General features: G+C 44.6%; 2 protein-coding genes across 5 annotated transcripts in view; one reads left to right on the plus strand and one right to left on the minus strand.

Moving 5' to 3' along the window:
• The window catches only part of ZZEF1 (zinc finger ZZ-type and EF-hand domain containing 1), an 83,596-nt gene extending 82,528 nt beyond the window's left edge, over window positions 1-1,068 (minus strand). For both annotated transcript variants that reach the window (XM_035138952.2, XM_035138951.2), the window contains exon 1: window positions 405-1,068. In XM_035138952.2, coding sequence (XP_034994843.1) covers window positions 405-971 — 567 coding nt within the window. In that variant the 5' untranslated portion in view covers window positions 972-1,068. The remainder of the gene's footprint in view (window positions 1-404) is intronic.
• A 7,814-nt stretch (window positions 1,069-8,882) lies between these two features.
• Window positions 8,883-20,616, plus strand: LOC118096884 (putative methyltransferase DDB_G0268948). Of its 3 annotated transcripts, XR_004693980.2 has the most exons (7): window positions 8,884-9,075; window positions 10,711-10,871; window positions 11,423-11,636; window positions 13,971-14,071; window positions 14,519-14,656; window positions 18,179-18,352; window positions 20,066-20,616. XR_004693980.2 is itself a non-coding variant. In XM_035139224.2 (6 exons), the coding sequence occupies exons 1-5, from the start codon at window positions 8,965-8,967 to the stop codon at window positions 14,658-14,660; spliced, it is 729 nt and encodes a 242-aa protein (XP_034995115.1). In that variant the 5' UTR covers window positions 8,883-8,964; the 3' UTR covers window positions 14,661-14,678; window positions 18,179-20,616. The 3 variants fall into 3 exon arrangements, 2 of the variants coding, with proteins under 2 accessions (XP_034995115.1, XP_034995114.1); XM_035139224.2 differs by having other exon boundaries at window positions 8,883-9,075; window positions 14,519-14,678; window positions 18,179-20,616; XM_035139223.2 differs by having other exon boundaries at window positions 18,179-20,616.
• Window positions 20,617-20,856: the final 240 nt, after the last annotated feature.

The raw sequence follows: 20,856 nt of genomic DNA on the forward strand, positions 1-20,856 counted from the left end.
TAACAAGCTGCCTTATACTGAGCCCATCTGGCTTTGTATTCTCTACAACTATTTGTAGCGGCTTTCCAAGGTTTCAGGCAGGGAGCCTTTCCCCAGCCCTGCTGGGATATGCCAGAGACTGAACGTGGGACCTCCTGCACACAAATATGATGCCCCACCACTGCCCTGTGCACTTTGCCCTAAAAATAAAGCAAGACTCTAGTCCTCGTGATTTCAACATAGGCTGCTTCAAACAGGAACCTAGGAAGCTGTCTTATACCAAGGTAGACCTCCGGGGTCCACCTACAGGCGGTCCCCCCCCAGCCCTGCCTGGAGATGCCAAGGGCGGAAAGTGGGGCCTCCGAAGCACCTGCTCCACGCACTGAGCTGCCACCCATTTCCTCATGGGGGGGGCTCCCGCTCACCTCCTCGCTCCTGGCTCGTTCCTCAGCGGCGGCGGCGGCGGCTTCCCCTCCACTCCCGCCTCCTCCCGTGGCGGCTGCCCCGGCGGCGGTAGCTGCCCCCGCTGCTCCTCCTCCGCCTCCTCCTGGCGTCGGCCCGGCGCGCGCCTCCAGGGCCTCGCAGAGCTGCTCGAGGCTGACGGCGTGCTCCCCGCGGCCCAGGCGCTCCTCCAGCCAGCGCACCAGGGCGGCATGGTGGCGGGACAGCAGCGGTTCAGCTGAGGGAGCCTCGCGCAGGCGGGCCGCGGCCTCCTCCCTCAGGCGGGCCTGGCCGAGCAGCACCGACGCCGCCGGCAGCAGCGGGGATGGGGACGGCAGGGAGGCCGCCGACGGAGGCGCCGAGGGCCGGGCGGCGGCGGCCGGAGAAGAGGAGGACGAGGAGGCCGCCGCCGTCTCCATGGCGCCCGGCGAGGAGGCCTCCCTGGCGGCGCTGCCGCTATTCCGGGCGCCTCCTGCGGCGGTGGCGGCGTCGCAGGGCACCGTTTCCTCCTCTTCTTCCTCGCCCTCGCTGTGGCTGCCCACGTTCCCCATGGAGCGCTCGAGCCCGGCTTCCCTCTGCCGGCCGCTCCTCCTTCAGCTCAACCCTGCGGCTTCCCTCAGGCCGCCGAACTTCCGCCAAGGAGGCGTCGCAAACGCCCGCTCGCTTAGCGGCCGTTTTGCGTCACCCGGCCGCAAAGCAGCGCCGGGGGCACTAGCGCGCGTTCAGAAGGGCTCGGTGTGGCGCTTCGCTTGGGGGGGGGTCGTGCTTTGCGGCAGCGTCGCGCACGCAGTCCTTCTAGGGAGCGGAAGGAACCGTAGCCTCTATGGTTCGGAATATTGCGGCGGCCGCTTTAACAGCCCCGCCGCCAAGAATTACAGTAAATACAGAATGGGAACGGCCCCCTGGTGTCGCTTTACGGCAGTGTCGTAAACCAAGCCTCTATGCTGTAATAGGCATACAGTACAGTTTTTATTAAAAACATAGGAACAGGTTTTTTTATGTATTGGTATTTTTTCTTATTTTTTGGCGTAAAAAGGGAGAAGTTTGTTTATCGCAAGAGATGCATCATATGTGTGTAATGCTTTACAAATTTATTAATAAAGATTATTTATTTATTTATTTATTTATTTATTTATTTAAAAAAAAACATAGGAAGCAACCTTATACCAAGTCAGAGAATTAGTCTATCTAGCTCATTATTGTCTGCACCATTTTGGGCCAAGTCTGAGGGCCACATTCCCTTAAGAGGGCCACATTCCATTGTGGGCAGAGCGAAAGGCAAAAGTGGGCGCATATGCAAATTTTGCACTTGTACAATAGGCTAGTTTCTACATACATGCCTCTTTGATTATGATTATTACTGTAATTGCATTTATAGCCCACCTTTTTCTCCAAGGTCAAGTTAACATACAGAGTTCTCCACCTCATTTTAGTCCCCACAACAACCCTGCGAGGTAGGTCAGGCTGAGGGGCAGTGACTGGCACCCAAGGTCACTCAGCCAGCTTATGGCCAAGTAGTGGATCTGAACCCTGGTCTCCCCCAGGTTCTAGCCTGCCCCTCTTTTAACCATTACCACAAGGATTCTGAAATCCTTCCTCTATCCATCCAGGCAAACGATTCAGTGTCACATTTCAAGGACTCATTCCAGCCAGGCAAAAGGACTCAAGGAGGGTGCAAAGCACAACCCAAAGGCTGTCAGAGTCGGAGAACAAGCAGGACCGAAGAGCAAGACCACAAATGTTGCTTATTCGGAGCATCTGGTAACACCGCTGCTCATCCCAAAAGACTCCCAGAGTGGCTTACTACAGTCCGTTGAAAACCACACAGCCCCTGTCCGGCAAACTTACAATATAAAACAAAAAAGCCCACAACACACAAGAGAAAGGGGGTGGGGGGGGAGAATAGGGTGGAAATCAAACTTGGCCATCAGTTCCTAAAATGACTAGTTGGCACAGTTCTGAGCTGGGAGGTGTTGTTGTTGTTTAGTCGTTTAGTCGTGTCCGACTCTTCATGACCCCATGGACCTTGGCACGCCAGGCACTCCTGTCTTCCACTGCCTCCCGCAGTTTGGTCAAACTCATGTTCGTAGCTTCGAGAACACTGTCCAACCATCTTGTCCTCTGACGTCCCCTTCTCCTAGTGCCCTCAATCTTTCCCAACATCAGGGTCTTTTCCAGGGAGTCTTCTCTTCTCATGAGGTGGCCAAAGTATTGGAGCCTCAGCTTCAGGATCTGTCCTTCCAGGGAGCACTCAGGGCTGATTTCCTTAAGAATGGATAGGTTTGATCTTCTTGCAGTCCATGGGACTCTCAAGAGTCTCCTCCAGCACCATAATTCAAAAGCATCAATTCTTCGGCGATCAGCCTTCTTTATGGTCCAGCTCTCACTTCCATACATCACTACTGGGAAAACCATAGCTTTAACTATACGGACCTTTGTCGGCAAAGTGATGTCTCTGCTTTTTAAGATGCTGTCTAGGGAGGTGCCCGGGGTATTTTTGGCAGAGCTGAGGCATGCCTCCCGTTGCTCCAGCACTAGAGCTCTCTTAGGCCTTGCTGCTCAAGCAGAATCCTAGGTGGCAGGAGAACACTTTTTTATCCCCCTCCCAGCCCAGGAGGAGCCAATGGCCACCATGGGAGAGCCAGCCAGCGGGGGAGGTTCTTCCCTGAGAAGCTGTAGTGACATTGCTGGCCACGTGGGGCAGTGGTCAGGCAGCTCCCGGCGCTTTACTGAGAAGCTGCAATGATGCGCCTCACCACTTGGGGCACTGCACAGCCGTTCCCGATACTTTTAACAATTTCTAACATTTTCCTCCTCGCTTATTCTAACCTCGGTTACTGACTGTTCAGGGGGTGGGGTAGGTGTTACAGGGCAGATTTGGCATCGAACTGGGCTGTAAACCGTTAAAACAATGGCCTTGCTGGGTATGCCAAAGCTTATCAAAGCTATTGGTCATAGAAGGGTCCCTAAGAGTCATCTAGTCCATCCCCCTGCAATTCAGGACCTTTGGCACACAGTCCCCCATCCAGTTTGAAACCATGCCAGACCCTGCTTAAGCTTTGCAAATGTGCTAGCAATTTGACCACCAGGGTCAATCTAATTCTGTTATAAACATGACTTTACTTAAATTACAGTATTAAAGGATAACTAGTTTTGATCCATGTTTTTAAAAGCATTATACTGTATGTGGCTATATCATAAGCATAAATGTATCTAATAAACATTAACTTGCTAGGTTACCAAATACTGTACAGAAGTTGGCCCTACTGCTGCTGCTTATTCCTGCTACATTAGGGATGCAAACTTATTAAAACCATGTATTTTTAATTATGATAGTGGATGAGATTAGGGAGGAATGCTGTTTCTGGCCAGAGAGACTCAGGATTGTGTATATAGGTGTTATACAGGTGAAACTCGGAAAATTAGAATATTGTCGATAAGTGCATTTATTTCAGTAACGCAACTTAAAAGGTGAAACCAATATATGAGATAGATGCATGACATGCAAAGCAAGATATGTCAAGCCTTTATTTGTTGTAATTGTAATTATTTGTCGTTAGGAGGGTCAATTATAAATGGAATGTCATTAATGAAATGCCATAGCGATGTTTATTTTTGTATTATTGTAACTATTTGTTTGATTACTGTGGAATTTCTAAAAGAAAGCATTTGTAAAAATTAAAAGAAAAATTAAAAATAATATGTTGCATTACTGAACTAAATGCACCTTTCGACGATATTATAATTTTCCGAGTTTCACTTGCATACACACACAGAGAGAGAGAGAGAAAGAGAGAGATCTGTGTGAACTTGAATCGCTTTATCATTTGTTAATTTTATATGGGCTATTAGTTCCCACAGTAAATTACTGCTTTGACTAAAATCTAATAAAACCAATCTGATTTTGTCATGTGGAGGCAGAACTGGTTTGTCCTGGATTCCAACAGTGCCCCTTTGTGGGAACAGGAGTTCACAGCATGCTCATTTATTTATTTAATGTACTCCAGATCAGGGGTTCCCAACAAAATTTTCTCGAGGACCCCTCATCGAGCCGCTATTGTGACAAGGACCCCCATTAATTCCTAATTCTAAAATTAAAAAGTGAGAGCCAAATTAAGAGTCTTTTTATATTTTATATTTATACTTTTTTTACAGTTACAACAGAGTACTCCATCCGTATACAGTTAGTTTTAATTTTCAGTTCTTAATGAGATGAACCACTTTTTAACCAACGGTCCATTTTTAACTACGCAAACTGTAGCTTCCACGAAAAACAACGCTTTGTTTACAAACACTACTGTTTTGCAAAGAGGCAGCGCGCGCCAGGGAGGAGGGAGGGGAATGGAGAAGACAGGGTACCTGCGCAGTAGCGCACAAATGAAGCCGACGTGCACAAAGCATCTTGAGGTGAGCGTTAGTAGAATGCGCGCGCTGCCTCTTTGCAAAACAGTAGTGTTTGTAAAGCGCCACCTAACGGCATACAGCAGAACTACTGCCTCTATCTAATTCTAGTTTTGCGCTAGACTCTGCTCATGCAGGAAGCGACCAAAACAAAAAATCTGTTATCATACGAAATATATTTAATATATTTTTTATTCTAATAGCATCTTGCGGACCCCTCTGGCATAGCTCGCGGACCCCTGGGGGTCCGCGGACCACCTGTTGGGAACCACTGCTCCAGATAATTTTCCAGAAGATAGGAAAAATATACTCTTGTACGCCTGCGCAGCAGCTAGGCTTCTCATTGCCCAGAACTGGAAAGGTGAAAAAATTCCAACAATTCTTGAATGGCAAGAAAAGCTGGTAGAGTTTATGAATCTCGCCAAAATGACTGCTGCAATTAGGAATATTCCCAAACAGAAGTGTAAAGCTGAATGGAAGTATGTTGAGGACTATTTGATCAAAGAGGATATGAATATTGAATTGGTGATTTGCTTGAATTGAAAGAAAAGTAGGGTAATATAGAGAATCTATGTAAATAATAACTTAGATAAAGCTGTCACGGCTAAAAATTGGCCGCTGTTTCTTTAATGCTGGGGGAGCTGAGTCAGCATGAGTCAGCGGCCTGGGCCTGCAGTGACTCATGCAACCTTTCACCTAATTGCATTGTACCAGTATATATGTTAGTGGTGTTTGCTGGGGTGTTGGTTGGTTGGAGCTGGTGGTGTTGATGTCTGTATAGTTAGTCGTTCTGCAGTTAAAGGCTTTTAAGAATAAAAGCAGAATATACTCTGCAAGGACACTCTTTTCGTGGAGTCTTTTGTGCCAGGCAAAGCAGGTCAGAAGGTTTGGCCATATTTTTCAAAACACTGACAGGTTATGGGCCCAGTGTTTCTGAGCATGTGCAGAGTGCAAAACGACTGACAGCATCTCAGCGGGGAGCTGGTGAGTCCTGGTGGTGCATTGAGCCAGTGGCTATGCCTTGGATCAGTTGGTGACAAGCTGTAACTGTCTGCAGCGACGCTGGAGCGGCAAGAAGGCACCCAGCATCGGCTACTGGAACAGCTTGACTCACTACAGGACCAGGGCAGGCGACTCACAGAGCGGCTACATTGGTTGCAGAGCCAGGTGGAACCTGAGGGTCAACAGAGGCAGCAGCTAGAAGCCGGTGAGTACCAGCCAGGACCATCCAGTCGGACTCTAAAGAGAGAGTCTGGAGAGATTGCTGGAGGCCCTTCTGAAGGGGCTCAGCAAGCACCAGCAGAGATGGCAGATTTCCAGTCTTCCCAAGTTGTAAATATTGGGGGAGGCATTCCTTTTGACCTTCTCTCAGAAAGCAACTGGCTGAGTTGGTCAATAAGAATGGAGTTGTTGCTAAGGAGAGATGGACTATGGGACTGTGTTGAGACTGAGGTTTCAAGATGGGACTCTGCTGATAAAAAACGACTGGATGAAAGGGCTCGTACTCAAATTATGCTGTGTTTGAGCAACTCCCAGTTACTGCATGTTGCAAATGCCAGCACAGCGTTTGAGTGCTGGAATTTATTAAGGGCAGTGCATGTCAGAGAAACAGCTGGAACTATAATTTCTCTGGCCAGAAGGCTGTTCAGGACTGTTATGAAAGAAGGTGAGAGTTTGAAAACTCATCTTCAAACGCTGAAATCTCTGTTTCTGCAACTACAGCAGTTAAAGGCTTTTACCGTAAGAATAAAAGCAGAATATACTCTGCAAGGACACTCTTTTCGTGGAGTCTTTTGTGCCAGGCAAAGCAGGTCAGAAGCTTTGCCATATTTTTCAAAACACTGACAAAAGCAAGACTAGGGAAAGTTAGGCAAAGGGAAGCGGTGTACAAACTTTAGGGAGTCAATTTATGTTTTTCTTTTTTCTTTGGTATGTTTTGTCCTATTGGCTTTGGTTTTTTTCCCTTTTCTTTCTTTTTTTTGCTAAGGGTATTGGATTGGAATTTTATATTCTATATGTCTCTGTTTTTGTTATTATTCTGTATTTATTTATTTTCTACATGTTATCTTTTTTCCTGCTTATCTGATTGTATTTTGTAATATTTTTTTATATAAAAAATATACAAATAAAGAGATATTTTAATTTAAAAAATTATTTAATGTACTGTACTATATTTGCAACAAAACAAAATTCTATACTGCCTACATTAAGGAGGGGGGGGGAATCACAGCAAGTGAACAGCATAAAACAAAAACCAGCCATGAACTTGCACCCATGAAACAAATACTGCCTCTTCCCATATGAATTGACTTGGACCCTGCGATCATCTCCTGTGGCCCTCCATGAGACGTCCGGAGATTGGCAACACAAGAACAGGTTCTTTCTGCTATGGCTCCCTATTTGTGGAAAGCTCTCCCCAGGGAGGTTTGTCTTGCTGTTGGCAGCTTCACTCCACCATATCTTCAGACGCCAGGCAAAAACATTCCTCTTCTTCTCCAAGGCCTTTGACTAATTAGAAAAATCTGCCTTGTGAGCTTCGGGTGAAGGGCGGTATGCAAAGTTAGTCAATAATCATCATAATAATAGTCATAAATATAAGGCACATCACAAATCAATAGATCGCTCAAGCCATTAAGCCAGGCACCCCCAAACTGCGGCCCTCCAGATGTTTTGGCCTACAACTCCCATGATCCCTAGCTAACATGACCAGTGGTTGGGGAAGATGGGATTTGTAGTCCAAAACATCTGGAGGGCTGAAGTTTGGGGATGCCTGCTTTAAGCCCAGCGGGTGACTTTGGCTAAAATCAGGCTAAACTGTCTTCCTACACAACCTCACAGGGTTGTAGCGAGGATAAAATAGAGAGGGGGAGAAGTGTGGGGTATAATTCTAATAACAGATAAATAAATAAATAAAAGAGTAATACTGTTGTGTATTAAAGTAATAGCACAGCCAAGTATGTATTGTAATATAGTTTATTGTATTGTATTACATAGTTTATTTGAATGTACAAGTTCCAGCGGGAACGCCTATCATTTGCTGGTTCAGGGTGCAGGATTTGGATCCTCTGCCGGATTGGTTTCCGCGGGAGGGTATCCGTGCCATTGGTTCCCGCCAAAATGTATCTTTTCCCTGCTAGTCTTCTGTTATTATATTTTCCCCATTCCTGTGTTCTGGCTCTTACCTGTTCTTTGAAGTAAAGAGATGTTGTACCAGATCCTCGCCTCCAGCTTATTATCTGCACCGGGCTGAAATCACTGAATAGCCACTACACAACAAATACACTAGTGTGTACAAGTTAGGACAGGGGTCCTCAAACTAAGGCCCGGGGGCCAGATGTGGCCCAACTGCCTTCTAAATCCGGCCCGTGGACAGTCCAGGAATCAGCATGTTTTTACATGAGTAGAATGTGTCCTTCTATTTAAAATGCATCTCTGGGTTATTTTTGGGGCATAGGAATTCGTTCATATTTTTTTTTCAAAATATATTCCGGCCCCCTACAAGTTCTGAGGGACAGTGGACCGGCCTCCTGCTGAAAAAGTTTGCTGACCCCTGAGTTAGGACATTCTCAATGTTACCCACAGCAAGACCTTAAACTTGCCCTGTAATCCAATATTACTGCCTTAAATTATTCCCTCTCCCCATGGAATTCTGGGACCCGTAGTTCTAGGTGGGAAGGAAGGAGGTTAAGAACCTCCAGAATTTTCAGCAGCCTTGCTGAACTGCAATTCCCAAAGGTGGAAGCCTTTTTAAAGCGGCATAAACCCTAAAGCGGCAAGCCTGTTTCGTTGCCGTGTTGTCTGGCCGGCAGCGGTGACAAATGGAAATTAAAGCCAGGTGAATGTAAAGAGATGGTTTGGGGCAGGTTGGTGAGCAGAGGCTGCCTTAGCGGGATTTCAAGAGCTGAATCCTTTGCTGCAAAGAAGTGAGTCAGAGAAATAATTAGCATTGCACAGTCAGCATTGCAAAAGAGGCAGGCTTATTTACAGTGCCAAAGTACAAGAAAGGGGGGGGGGACATTCCTTATTTGTTAAACATTTAAAGGCGCTGTAATAAATTCTTTCGATGTCAAACATTTAAAAACACCCAGACGCAGAAGGTACAAGCTGTGCTTGCAGAAGGTACAGGCTGTGCTCCGTGGGACCATGGCCACTCGTCTGTTTGAGGATAGGGCTCACGCTGCTTTTTATCAGAAATACAGGTTTTCCCCACAGGAGAACCTACAGGGCGTGATCTTCTCATACCTGGAAGAAAAGGTAAGAACATAATAGTGTGTGTCAGTCTGAACTTGTACCTGTAGATCATTGCATTCGTAGAGTTGGCATAATTTTATGTAAAAGGAGAGCTCCATTATGAACTTTCTTGACTCTGATACTAGTCTTTATCCTGAAGATGTCCTGGAAGACTTCCTGGCCTTCTTAATACTTTAGGAAAAAATTAGCATGGGAAGACCCTTTTCATATGGACCCTTTCCATAACCTAACATTGGTATACAGTGGTACCTCGGTTTATGAACACAGTTGGTTCCGGAAGTCTGTTCATAAACTGAAGCGTTCATAAACTGAAGCGAACTTTCCCATTGAAAGTAATGGAAAGTGAATTAATCTGTTCCAGACGGTCCGCGGAGTACTCAACCTGAAGCGTACTTAACACGAAGCATGGGTGTAATTGGTTCCGGAAGTCTGTTCATAAACTGAAGCAAACTTTCCCATTCAAACTTCTAGCAGGCATAAGGCGAAGGCTAAAAACATATTCATAACAAACAAACATTGGTGTCATGTTTTGGTTTAATTTGTGTACTGTACATGAGTTTCTCTGCTAGTCCCCGTAACTACCTTTCCTGCTCCAGGGCGATTCAAATGGGTGCGGTGACAGTTGCTATTGGTTAACTTGTTAGCACATTTTGGATCCTCACTCTGATAGGGTCCCGCCAAAATCTAAATGTATCCTTTCCCCACCCCCTGCTTCTAAGAGTATAAAAGGAGCTCACCCTTTCCCCCCAGTCAGTCAAGATTCCTACTGCAATAAAGAAGATTGTTTTTGTTATACCTGACTCCTAGCAGTTCCTTGCTGGTATGCTGACTTCACGAAGAGCTGGAATCGCACTCACGACATAACAATTAGAACTCTAGCAAAAGGTCTTAGACCTCTTGGTAGTGTGCCTAGGTAGTCACAAGGGGGTGGCAGTGATATAAGAAGAAAATGGGGTTGGCTTTTACAAGCCAACTCCCCATCAAAGGGACCCAGTATCCCTGAAGTTCATTTCAGAGAAGAACGAGTGAAGGCGGGAACCAATTGAAGAAAGCAGTTTTCTGTTACCACCCCGCCCCCCCCCCCATTGTGCAAGGAGGCGAGAGGGGACCCAGAACAAAGGCGTGTAACAACTTTAGAAATCGCACAACTCCTTAGCCAAACACCGTCCCAAAAGCGTCACAGATAAGTCACGAATTGGGTTGTACGAGTAAATCAGATCATGTTCAGAGCTCAGGTTTCTGCAACCACCACTCCCCGGGCTCTGAGCCTTCTTCCCTTGGGGGCTACCCAGCTGGTTCCTCCCGCCATTCTTCTGCGTCCAACCAGCCCATGACATTTTGTGATAATTAACAGCTGGTTTCACTGTGTTTGAGTGAAAACTGCTCATGTATCGGACCTAGATGGGTACGGCCTTGGGTAAGTCAGGAGTGGGGAAGCCGTGTCCCTCGCGATGTTGTTCCTTTGACTAGAGCTCCCATCCATGCTAACTGTTGGCCATGCTGGCTGGGGCGGACGGGGGGGGGGGCTGTACTGTCCTAACAACATTGGGGTGGGTGGGTGCGAGATCACAGGTTCCCCAGCCTTGCTGAAAAAGACCTGGCGATGCCTTTCTGAGATGTGTTGCTATCTTTTGTCAGAGAGTGAGCCCCGGGCAGCTGGCAGTGGACGTGGGTTGTGGCTCAGGCCAAAGCGCTCGGATGCTGGCAAAACATTTTGAGAAGGTGGTCGGGACAGACATCAGTGAAGCTCAGATCGAGCAGGCCAGGAGAGCTCCACACCCGCCCAATGTATCTTATCTGTAAGTAGGAGCTGATCTCGCACATGTATGGCTGGGAGAAAGCGGGCAGGAAGACCTTTTTTCGAGAGGGGTCTTGCACAAGGGCGGAGGAAGGGGGTGCGGTGGGGGACGGGTCGCCCCGGGTCTCACCACTGAGGGGGTGACAAAATGCCGGGCAGCACTCACCGCGGGGCCTGCAGCGCGCCCGAGCTGCGTATCTCTCCTGGGAGTAACGCGGTGGCTTGGGTGCCTGCAGGCTCCGCGCTGCCCCCCCCCCCAGTTGTAGGGCGGCTGAGTGAGAGGTGGCAGGCAGACTCCAGAGGCCCCGTGGAGTGCCCTGTCCCTATGGATGGCTCACCGCACCCTCGCCCTGCTCTCACGGGCGGCGCACCCTGCCCCTGGGCACACCGGTCCGAGCGGCTTCCTCTGCCACTGGTCTTGTACCCAGGTTTTGCTGGAAGGTTTCCCATTGGGGCATCTGGTTGGCCACTGAGAACAGGATGCTTAACCAGATGGGCCTTGGGCCTGATCCAGCAGGCTTAGAACAATCACCTTGCCATCTCCTCACACAGGGTGTGCCCTGCCGAAGAGCTCCCTTTCGAAGACGGCTCTGTGGACCTGGTCACGGCGTTTGCGGCTGCCCACTGGTTTGACGGGCCTCGCTTTCTGAGGGAAGTGGAACGAGTTCTCAAGCCGTCAGGCTGTGTGGTCTTCAGCTCCTACAACTTGGACATGCGGTTGTGTTACAAAGATTGTTCAGATGAGCTAACGGAGATCTTCAGAGAGGTCAGCCCATCGCACAGGCCTGCCCAGATCTCTGCCCTCAGACCAACCACACATTTCAGGGCCAATCCTGTCAGTTTCCTAGCCCTAAATGTCTGTTGGGTATTTTTTTTTTAAGTGTCTTTCCTGCAGAAGGACAGCAGAGTCCTTCAATCTATGTTAATTGCGTAAACCTACAAGTCCTGGATTCATTTTAATCCCGCCTGCAAAACACTGGCACTATGGAACAGAATATACGTAATTTCAGGGCCCAGACGAGGACATGAAGGGGATAAGAAAAATCCATCCCACCCTCTGAAATCTGTGCTATGACAAGCTCTTATGGCCAGCTTGCTTTACGTTTTTTGGAGAAGTTTTAAGACCTTCCTATGCAGAAAGATTTGTGGCCGTGTGGCTATTTTCTGTCAGTTTATTACAGTAATATTTATAAAGCCAGTTTCTACATAGCACCATGACTTCCAACACTTTTACCAACCCCCGCTCAGTAATTAAAATATTCCATATACTTTATATACAGTGGTACCTCGGTTTATGAACACAATTGGTTCCGGAAGTCTGTTCATAAACTGAAGCGTTCATAAACTGAAGCGAACTTTCCCATTGAAAGTAATGGAAAGTGGATTAATCTGTTCCAGGCGGTCCGCGGAGTACTTAAACTGAAGGGTTCATAAATTGAAGTGAACTTTCCCATTGAAAGTAATGGAAAGTGGATTAATCCGTTCCAGATGGGTCCGCAGAGTACTCAACCTGAAGCGTACTTAACCCGAAGCATGGGTGTAATTGGTTCCGGAAGTCTGTTCATAAACTGAAGCGTTCATAAACTGAAGCGAACTTTCCCACTGAAAGTAATGGAAAGTGAATTAATCCGTTCCAGATGGTCCGCGGCGTTCGTAAACCGAAAATTCATAAACCGAGGTGTTCATAAACCAAGGTTCCACTGTATATATATACACACACACACAGAGAGAGAGAGAGAGAGAGAGAGAGAGAGAGAGAGAGAGAGAGAGAGACTCTTACCACATAAAACAAAAGACATCCACGTGGTTTGCAAGGCAGTTGTCAGGGGTTCTTGCGGCTACTCTAGAGTAACGACATTCCGCATGCTGGTTTTTAAACAGTTTTTATTAGTGCAGTCTATTTACAGTGAGACAGGTGTGTAAAAGCATGTCTGCTCATTCCGATGCAGAATCCGGCACTGAACCGCCCCGTGACTTCCTCCAACATAAGAGTCTTGGGACAGTAAACCTCCTTCCCCTCCTTCTCCTGCGTAATTCCGGAACCGGAAGAAAGGGTCTACGCTCCATGTTTTCCTTCTCCCCCCTTTCCCCCTCACTCTCTTCCTCCCTCCTGGGTCATCGGGGCTCTCCCGTGCTGCCAGAGCCCTGGCCCTCTCTCTCCACTTCCTGACTGCTCTCCTCAGCGTCCTTGCTGCCATTGCTGCTTGGGGAGGAGCTGCTTCTGATGAGAGGGGGAGGTTCTCTATACTCTCTTCCCCTTACAGCAGTCTAAAATATTACAGTCAAACCTCAGTTGTCGAATGTAATCCATTCCGGAAGACTGTCCGACTTCTGAAACATATGACAATCGAAAGTTGAAAGCAGAAGCCTCAATACAATAAGGAAACTCAAAACAGAAACCGCGTGGCATGTTTGGCTTCTGAAAATCGTTCGAAAACCAGAGCAGTTATTTCCGGGTTTTCGGTGTTTGGGCACCAAAACGTTCCAAACGGAGACATTCGGGAACCAAGGTCTGACTATAATTTGAAATACCAATTAAAAAAAACATGCTACATAAAATAATAAAACTGACCATTTCAAACACTTATAGCTACTAAAACCTAGGCAGGCATGCGGGAATGAAAAGGTTTTTAGCCAGATATCAATGGGCAGGGAGTTCCAAAGTGGTGCCACAATAAAATATTGATTTCTTGTAAGTGCTGAATGAATGTTATGTGATACTTGTGAAAGGACCAGTTTCACAGATCCCAGCTGTCAAAAGGGCACATACTGGGGGACAGTCTTGAAATATGTTATTCTATAGGCTGCCACACCCACACATTTCCCTCAATGCTTTTATTATTTCCATTTTTCTGCTCCCGATTTCTGCACCTTTAACAGCTCAGCATCCTCTTTTATGCAGCATACTTTGAACAGTGAGATTTTGCAAGCAGAAAAGAAATGACTGTGGCTTCCCATCCACCTCTCTTCCCACCCATATCTCTCTCCCATCTCTCTCTCTCTCTCTCTCTCTCTCTTTCTCTCTCTCTCTCTCTCTCTCTCTCTCTCTCTCTCTCTCTCTCTTTCTTTTTCTCTTTCTCTCTCTCTTTCTCTTTTCCAGATCCAAGCCCAGCTTTTCAGCTTTAAAAATGAAAAGATCAAATTAGTTGAGAATAATTACCAAGAAATCTTTGATTCTTTGCCATTTCAGGAGAAAAAGAGGTGAGTGGATCAGGCCCTATTGTACAATGCAGTGCATGGACCCAGCCATGCCAATCTTTTCAATCTTCTGCTAAAAACTTTTCTATTCCACCAAGCTTATGCAAACTACCGTATTAAGAACGCATCCACAGTTGTTAAATGATACCCGTTTTTAACCTTTTTTTTACCAACTTACTGAATAGTTGTATGGTTTTGTTGCTATAAACGGCTTTGATATATTTTTATGACACAGCAACATAGAAATATTTTTGTAACTAAACAAATACAAATTGGAAAGTGCAGAACAATGCTGTCATAGTCACTCAGTTGAACAGCCACACTCCCCTGAGCAAACATACATATGATTGATACCACTTTCATCAATCTGGATCAGAGAACTTAGTCAAAAGATGTTCGGACTCTCAACTCAGCACCGCACCTCTCCTAAAGCTTTCTGCTTCTTTCCAGGATGACGGATATTTTCGATAAGATTCCCCTGAGTGTTGCTGAAATAATAGGATTTATCCAGTCACTCACATCGTACCGACGTCATCTGAAAATCCAGCCTGAAGAGGCGAAATCACTTCTCCAAAACACAGAGCGAAGGTGACAAAATCTGTTCGCTGGAGTAAGCCAAATGTGGAAGGGCCAAGGAACCATGCTTAAGTCTGTTAGGAGAGTCGCGTTGAAGTCTTTAGCCTGTGATATTGCATGTCTTTTCATAGATGGCATGCAGTAGAATTTAACGGTTCTCAGCCAAGAGTATGAGATACCAGCAATGTGGGAAGGCTTGGATGTCCATATTTTTTCCTGCGATGAAAATTCAGCTCCAATATGCACGTTGTAATTTTTAATTCAAAAAATTCCCATGTAGAATAACAGAATTGTAGAAGCGGAAGGGGACCCCCCCCCCCCCTGATTAGCCCAGGGGTGGAAGGAAGAGATAACCGCGACTAGAAAAGAAGGGCAAACCAAGTTGATGGACTATGCCAAAATGGCAAAATTAACTGGGAAGCTCAGAAATCAAGAGGACGAGAACTTTAAGAAAGAACGGGAAAAGTTTATAATTTATCTACGAGGCCGCTGTAAGCAAGTTAAAACATTAGCAGGATTTTAATCACGCTTGTAAAGTAACGGAAAGTATGGATAATTTAGAAGGATAAAATTTTTGATAAGTATTGATATGCAGTTGTAAATATTATCATTAGGAGCCATGGGAAGGGATGGGTGGGGAAGTCAGGAGATTCAGAGTAATCTTAATATTTGGATTTTGGTTGTTGTTACATGTTTATACTTTTTTTAAAATCAAATTTAAAAAATATTTTTAAAGGAAGGCACTTCTATTTATATTGAGTCTTGAATTTTTATTGGAAAATTTAAGGAAAGAAGAGGAAGTTAAAGGAATCAGAATTGGGGGAAATGTTTATAAAACAAAAGCATTCGCAGATGATATTATTATTACAATTGAGGAACCGACAGAGAACATTCCCCATGCACTTAATATAATAAATGATTATGGGAAATTATCGGGTTTTAAATTAAACATGAATAAGACAAATATGTTAATTAAAAATTTAACAATACAAGAGATCGACCAATTAGAAGCGAAAGTAGGGTTGAAGGTGGTGGAAAAAGCAAAATATCTTGGGATTTGGATAACCAATAACACAAATAATTTAATAAAGGATAATTATAATAGAATTTGGAAAGAAATAAAAAAGGATTTGGAAAATTGGGAACGGTTAAATTTGTCATTGCTCGGTAGAATTGCGGCCGTAAAGATGAATATTCTCCCTAAAATGATTTTTCTGTTCCAGATGATCCCGATTTTAGGTACAGGGGATAATATTTTTCAACAATGGAACAAAAATTTGATAAAATTTATATGGAAACACAAACCTGCTAGAATAAAGTATAAGCTATTGATTGATATTAAAGAAAGAGGGGGCCTGGCATTTCCAGACCTTAATCTCTATCATGATGCGGCAGGCTTTGTGTGGCTAAAAGATTGGATTAAATTGGAAAATAACAAATTATTGGATCTGGAAGGGGTGGGGAACAAATTTGGATGGCATGCCTACCTGGTAGATGATAAGGTTAAAGTACACAAGGACTTCAATAACCATGTAATTAAACGATCCCTTTTAAAAATCTGGAATAAATCTAAAGGATTGTTGGAGCCTAAAACTCCCAGGTGGGCATTGCCAATAGAAATAATTACAGTTAAAAAACTAAATTCGGGGAAAAATTGGGGGAATTATAGGGATTTATTAGAGGTCAGAGAAGGAGATATCAAATTAAAAGAATACGAGGAGATAAAACACCAATTAAATGGATGGTGTCAATATCATCAAATTCATAGTAAATTTAGAGAACATAAACAAAGATCAGGCTTTTTGGAAGAACTCTCTTTATTGGAAAAGAATTTAATACAACCAGAAACCAAAATCATATCAAAGATGTATAATGTGATGTTAGAATGGGAAACCAAAGATGAAATGGGAAAAGAGGCAATGACAAAATGGGCTATCAATATAGGGAAAAATATACAGGTCGACCAATGGGAACGTTTATGGAACAAAACATGGAAATTCACAGCCTCAGAGGGAGTCAGAGAGAACATGATCAAAATGTTCAATAGGTGGCACCTAACCCCGGTCAAAATTCATAAGATGTATAAGACCAAGGATAACTTGTGTTGGAAATGTAGGGGGGGAACGGGGACATACATACATGCATGGTGGCACTGTGAGGGAATTAAAAAAAATTGGAATCAAGTTTTTGAAGAAATAAAAAAAAATACTTAAATATAATATAAAGAAAAGCCCAGAATCCTTTCTGCTGGGGATTATAGATAATACGATTAAACCACAGGATGAGACACTGTTCTTGTACGCAACAGCAGCGGCGAGAACTCTGATCGCATCCTATTGGAAGCAGAAGGAAATACCCAGCATATTGGAATGGCAGGAGAAGCTATTAAGTTATTTGGATTTAGATAACCTGACCAATTCAATTAAAGGACATTTGAATAAAAAATTTCAGCAAAATTGGGATAAATTCGGGGAGTACATAAAGGGACAGTGCCCCATGGTAAAGTCTTGGGTCTATTTTTAGCACCCCATATTGGGCCATAAGAAAACAAAACATGTGGAGATAAGGGATAAGAGAGATTTATTATTTTATTATATTATACTTTGTCTTACAATTTAAATATCAATTGAGGTGATATCCTACAGGAAGACTACTGGACTTGCTTACTGAATTATATTTAATTGGGAATGCAGTAATAGGAAATAATATCTAGAGAAATCTGAGAATAGGGATAAGTGGGAGTCTTTAATGGGAGGAACATAGGTATTAGATCGAGATCTTTAACGAATCCAGAGAATGCTGATATTGGTTGTTTCTGGATGAGAATGATGAGATAAATGTATGTTTTTTCCTTTCTTCTTCTTCTTCTTCTTTTCTCTTTCTCTTTTATTCTTTTTTCTTTCTGCTTTTTTTTCCTCCGGTCTCGGAATATATTCTTTCCTTTTTTCTTTGTTCTTTTCTTTTTATTATTATATAATTTATATAATTTTGTATGTTATGATTTATACGATTTTGTATATTATGATTTAATTTTGTATACATGAATTTGTGTTTGGTATGACTGGGATCTCCGAGTATGTATGGATTGTATTTTAATCTTAAATCTTAATAAAGTCTATTTTAAAACTTTTAAAAAAATAGAAAGGGACCCCTAAGGGTCATCTAGTCCAACCCCCTGCAATGCAGGAATCTCCGCTAACGGATGTGAGTGGCAAAGTCAGAGGTGTTGCCAGATGCCAGCTATCCATGCTTCAAACCTTATGCCAGCTTTATGTCATCAGTCCCATTCCCCCCCACCTGCCGTTTGCCGCATTTTATTGTACCAGTTTGTCACAGAGGCGGCCTCCCAAATTCTTCTAAGTATCTTGCCATTATGCGTCTGGCAAAAGACAACTTATAAGCGGTTTGAACCATGAAAAGATTGAGCGGTGCCAGCTCTGGACATTCGGAGACGTTTCGTCCAGTAATTGTTTTCATTTCAATTAACCCCAGAACTAAACCCTGGTTTCTCCTCTCCTGCTTTCCTTCCCCTAGGTTTCTGGAGACAATGGGCGTTTCTTCTCGGGATACCCAGCTGGAGTTGCGCACGAAGCACGTTTGCATCTTGGGCTGCAAGAGCTCCTGAGAAGAATGTCAATCTAAATGCACAGGGCAGGGCACATGCGTAGGAAAGCCAGATTTGGACCCCAGCTCTATCAGTCGCAGCAGGTGTGATTCCAGCCATCCATTAATTTCAAGGAGAGTGGGGAACTAGATGCTATCAAAGGGCCAGGAGCTTTCTGAAGCCATTACTTCCTTGCAGCAGTGGCTAGTCTGTCTCCTTGGACCTTGTTCCAAAAGCTCTCTGCAAACGATCCGTTTAGCCCACTGATAGGAGCTGGCAAGCTGTTGGGTGGGGAGGAAGAGAAAAGGGCGTCAGCCCACGTGTTGAAACAGAAAATAAGAGAGCTGGAGGAATCATATCCTCACCGGGAGCTTTACCATTCTTGAGTGTTTTAATTAGCTGTAAACATTCTAATTCGGTAACAGGATCCCAGCCCATTAACAGATCGGTTTTAAGAGGAGGAAACTGGCTCGGCTTAACACTGTTTGGAGCTGTATAGAGCTGGGGAAAATGTTGGTACCATAAGTTAGATGAGGTACTGTTGGTTACAATTTTCCCTTTGGGTGAAACTCCCTGAGCAATTATTTCCCAGAATTTTTTGTCGTCCCGCAATTTAATCACTTTGTCAAGTGCCTCCCATTGTTCCTTCCTGTAGAGGAATTTCTTAAGTTTTAGAGTATTTTATAATGAGAACGCCACCTGTGAAGGTTTACCATGGAGGTCAGAGTCCCTTCCTGTTTTACCTTATTTTGTAGTTGCCTAGCCCAGGATGTTCGAAATGATGGCTATCACCTTCCTTTACACAAATCCCTTCCTGCCGCAGCCGATGCGTCAACCCCCCCCCCTTTTCCAGGAAGAGAGATTATCGACTTCGAGACACCCTCGCCAATTATGCTTCAATAAACTGCCAACATAAAGAATAAATTGTTTATTACTATTTTTACTAAGGTTTTCCTCCCATGTACTCTTCTGAGCTGAGATTTCGTTTACTTTGATACCTTGTTGCAAGCTGTCAAAATGTTCCTTCGAAGTGTCAGCGTAAACGTACCATTGCTGTCAGAATGTAGCCACTCTTTTCCCCCTTACCCGTTACAATATTTATGTAACCCTTCCCTAGAACAGAACTTGAAATGTAACCCCTTGATACCTTTTATTCAATATTGTATCTATTTGATGAAGCATTGCTGCAGACTTGAAATATTGTACGTAGCCCTGTATATTCAGTGGTTCCCAACAGGTGGTCCGGGGACCCCAGGGGTCCGCGAGCTATGCCAGAGGGGTCCGCAAGATGCTATTAGAATAAAAAATATATTAAATATATTTCGTATGATAACAGATTTTTTGTTTTGTCCACTTCCTGCATGAGCAGAGTCTAGCGCAAAACTAGAATTAAATAGAGGCAGTAGTTCTGCTGTATGCCATTAGGTGGCGCTTTACAAACACTACTGTTTTGCAAAGAGGCAGCGCACGCATTCTACTAACGCTCACCTCCCCAAGATGCTTTGCGTGCGTCGGCTTCATTTGTGCGCTACTGCACAGGTACCCTGTCTTCTCCATTCCCCTCCCTCCTCCCTGGCGCGCGCTGCCTCTTTGCAAAACAGTAGTGTTTGTAAACAAAGCGTTGTTTTTCGCGGAAGCTACAGTTCGCGTAGTTAAAAATGGACCGTTGGTTAAAAAGTGGTTCATCTCATTAAGAACTGAAAATTAAAACTAACTGATGGAGTACTCTGTTGTAACTGTAAAAAAACGTATAAATATAAAATATAAATATAAAATATAAAAAGACTCTTAATTTGGCTCTCACTTTTTAATTTTAGGATTAGGAATTAATGGGGGTCCTTGCAACAATAGCGGCTCGATGAGGGGTCCTCGAGAAAATTTTGTTGGGAACCCCTGTTCTATGGACTTCTTTCATGTACCTTTCCCGCCTCGACATCCCCTAAACCACACTGCCATCTAGCTGGTCGCGAACAAATGACACTAATACACAAGTTCAAGGAAGAAAAACAACTTTATTTAGAATTCGATATCACCGACGTCTTCCGCACCTCTGCCCAAGTCGCCCTGAAACAATAAAGGAAATATACGTATGCATCAACTGGACTATCACCGAGAATTATCACCTTTTGTTTTTCCCCATCAAGGACTGTCAATCTTTTGTACATGCCTGATTACCTTTTTCCCCACCCGCTTCCCGCCTTTTCCTCCGCAACTGTGTAACATGGGGAACCGTTCTTATAAAAGTCCAATGCTCCTTTTGTTCTGGGTTATTCACTCCATCTTGCTGTGTGAGGGGGAACCGCTGTTGCAACAGCTTTTTATTTCTTTGTTTCTTTGTTCGTGAATAAACTTTGCCTTGCTTTTGACAGCCCTGGCTTGGTCTCTGTCTTTTCGCAAGCGGTAAGCGGCAGTAATTGCGCTTGCTTGCCGGGATCCCCGGACTCTCCCTGGGTCAGGATCCGATTCACTGGGTTCATAGGGACCCCCCAAAATTTATACAACACCTTATTTTGTAGTTTCCTGAGCAAGGATCTTAGATTCCTACAGTCTTTGTCGAACCAGGCCCTCAAATTGTTTTGTTGTTTGGGAGGATTGGAGTTCGTGAGTA

Source organism: Zootoca vivipara, chromosome 15, assembly GCF_963506605.1.
Source record: "Zootoca vivipara chromosome 15, rZooViv1.1, whole genome shotgun sequence".
Classification (NCBI taxonomy): Eukaryota; Metazoa; Chordata; class Lepidosauria; order Squamata; family Lacertidae; genus Zootoca; species Zootoca vivipara.

Coding starts and splice junctions, on each gene's coding strand:
- LOC118096884 (XM_035139223.2), top strand. CDS start 8,965: ATGGCCACTCGTCTGTTTGAGGATAGGGCTCACGCTGCTTTTTATCAG. Junction 9,076..10,710: donor TCTCATACCTGGAAGAAAAG/GTAAGAACATAA, acceptor ATCTTTTGTCAG/AGAGTGAGCCCCGGGCAGCT. Junction 14,072..14,518: donor CCATTTCAGGAGAAAAAGAG/GTGAGTGGATCA, acceptor GCTTCTTTCCAG/GATGACGGATATTTTCGATA.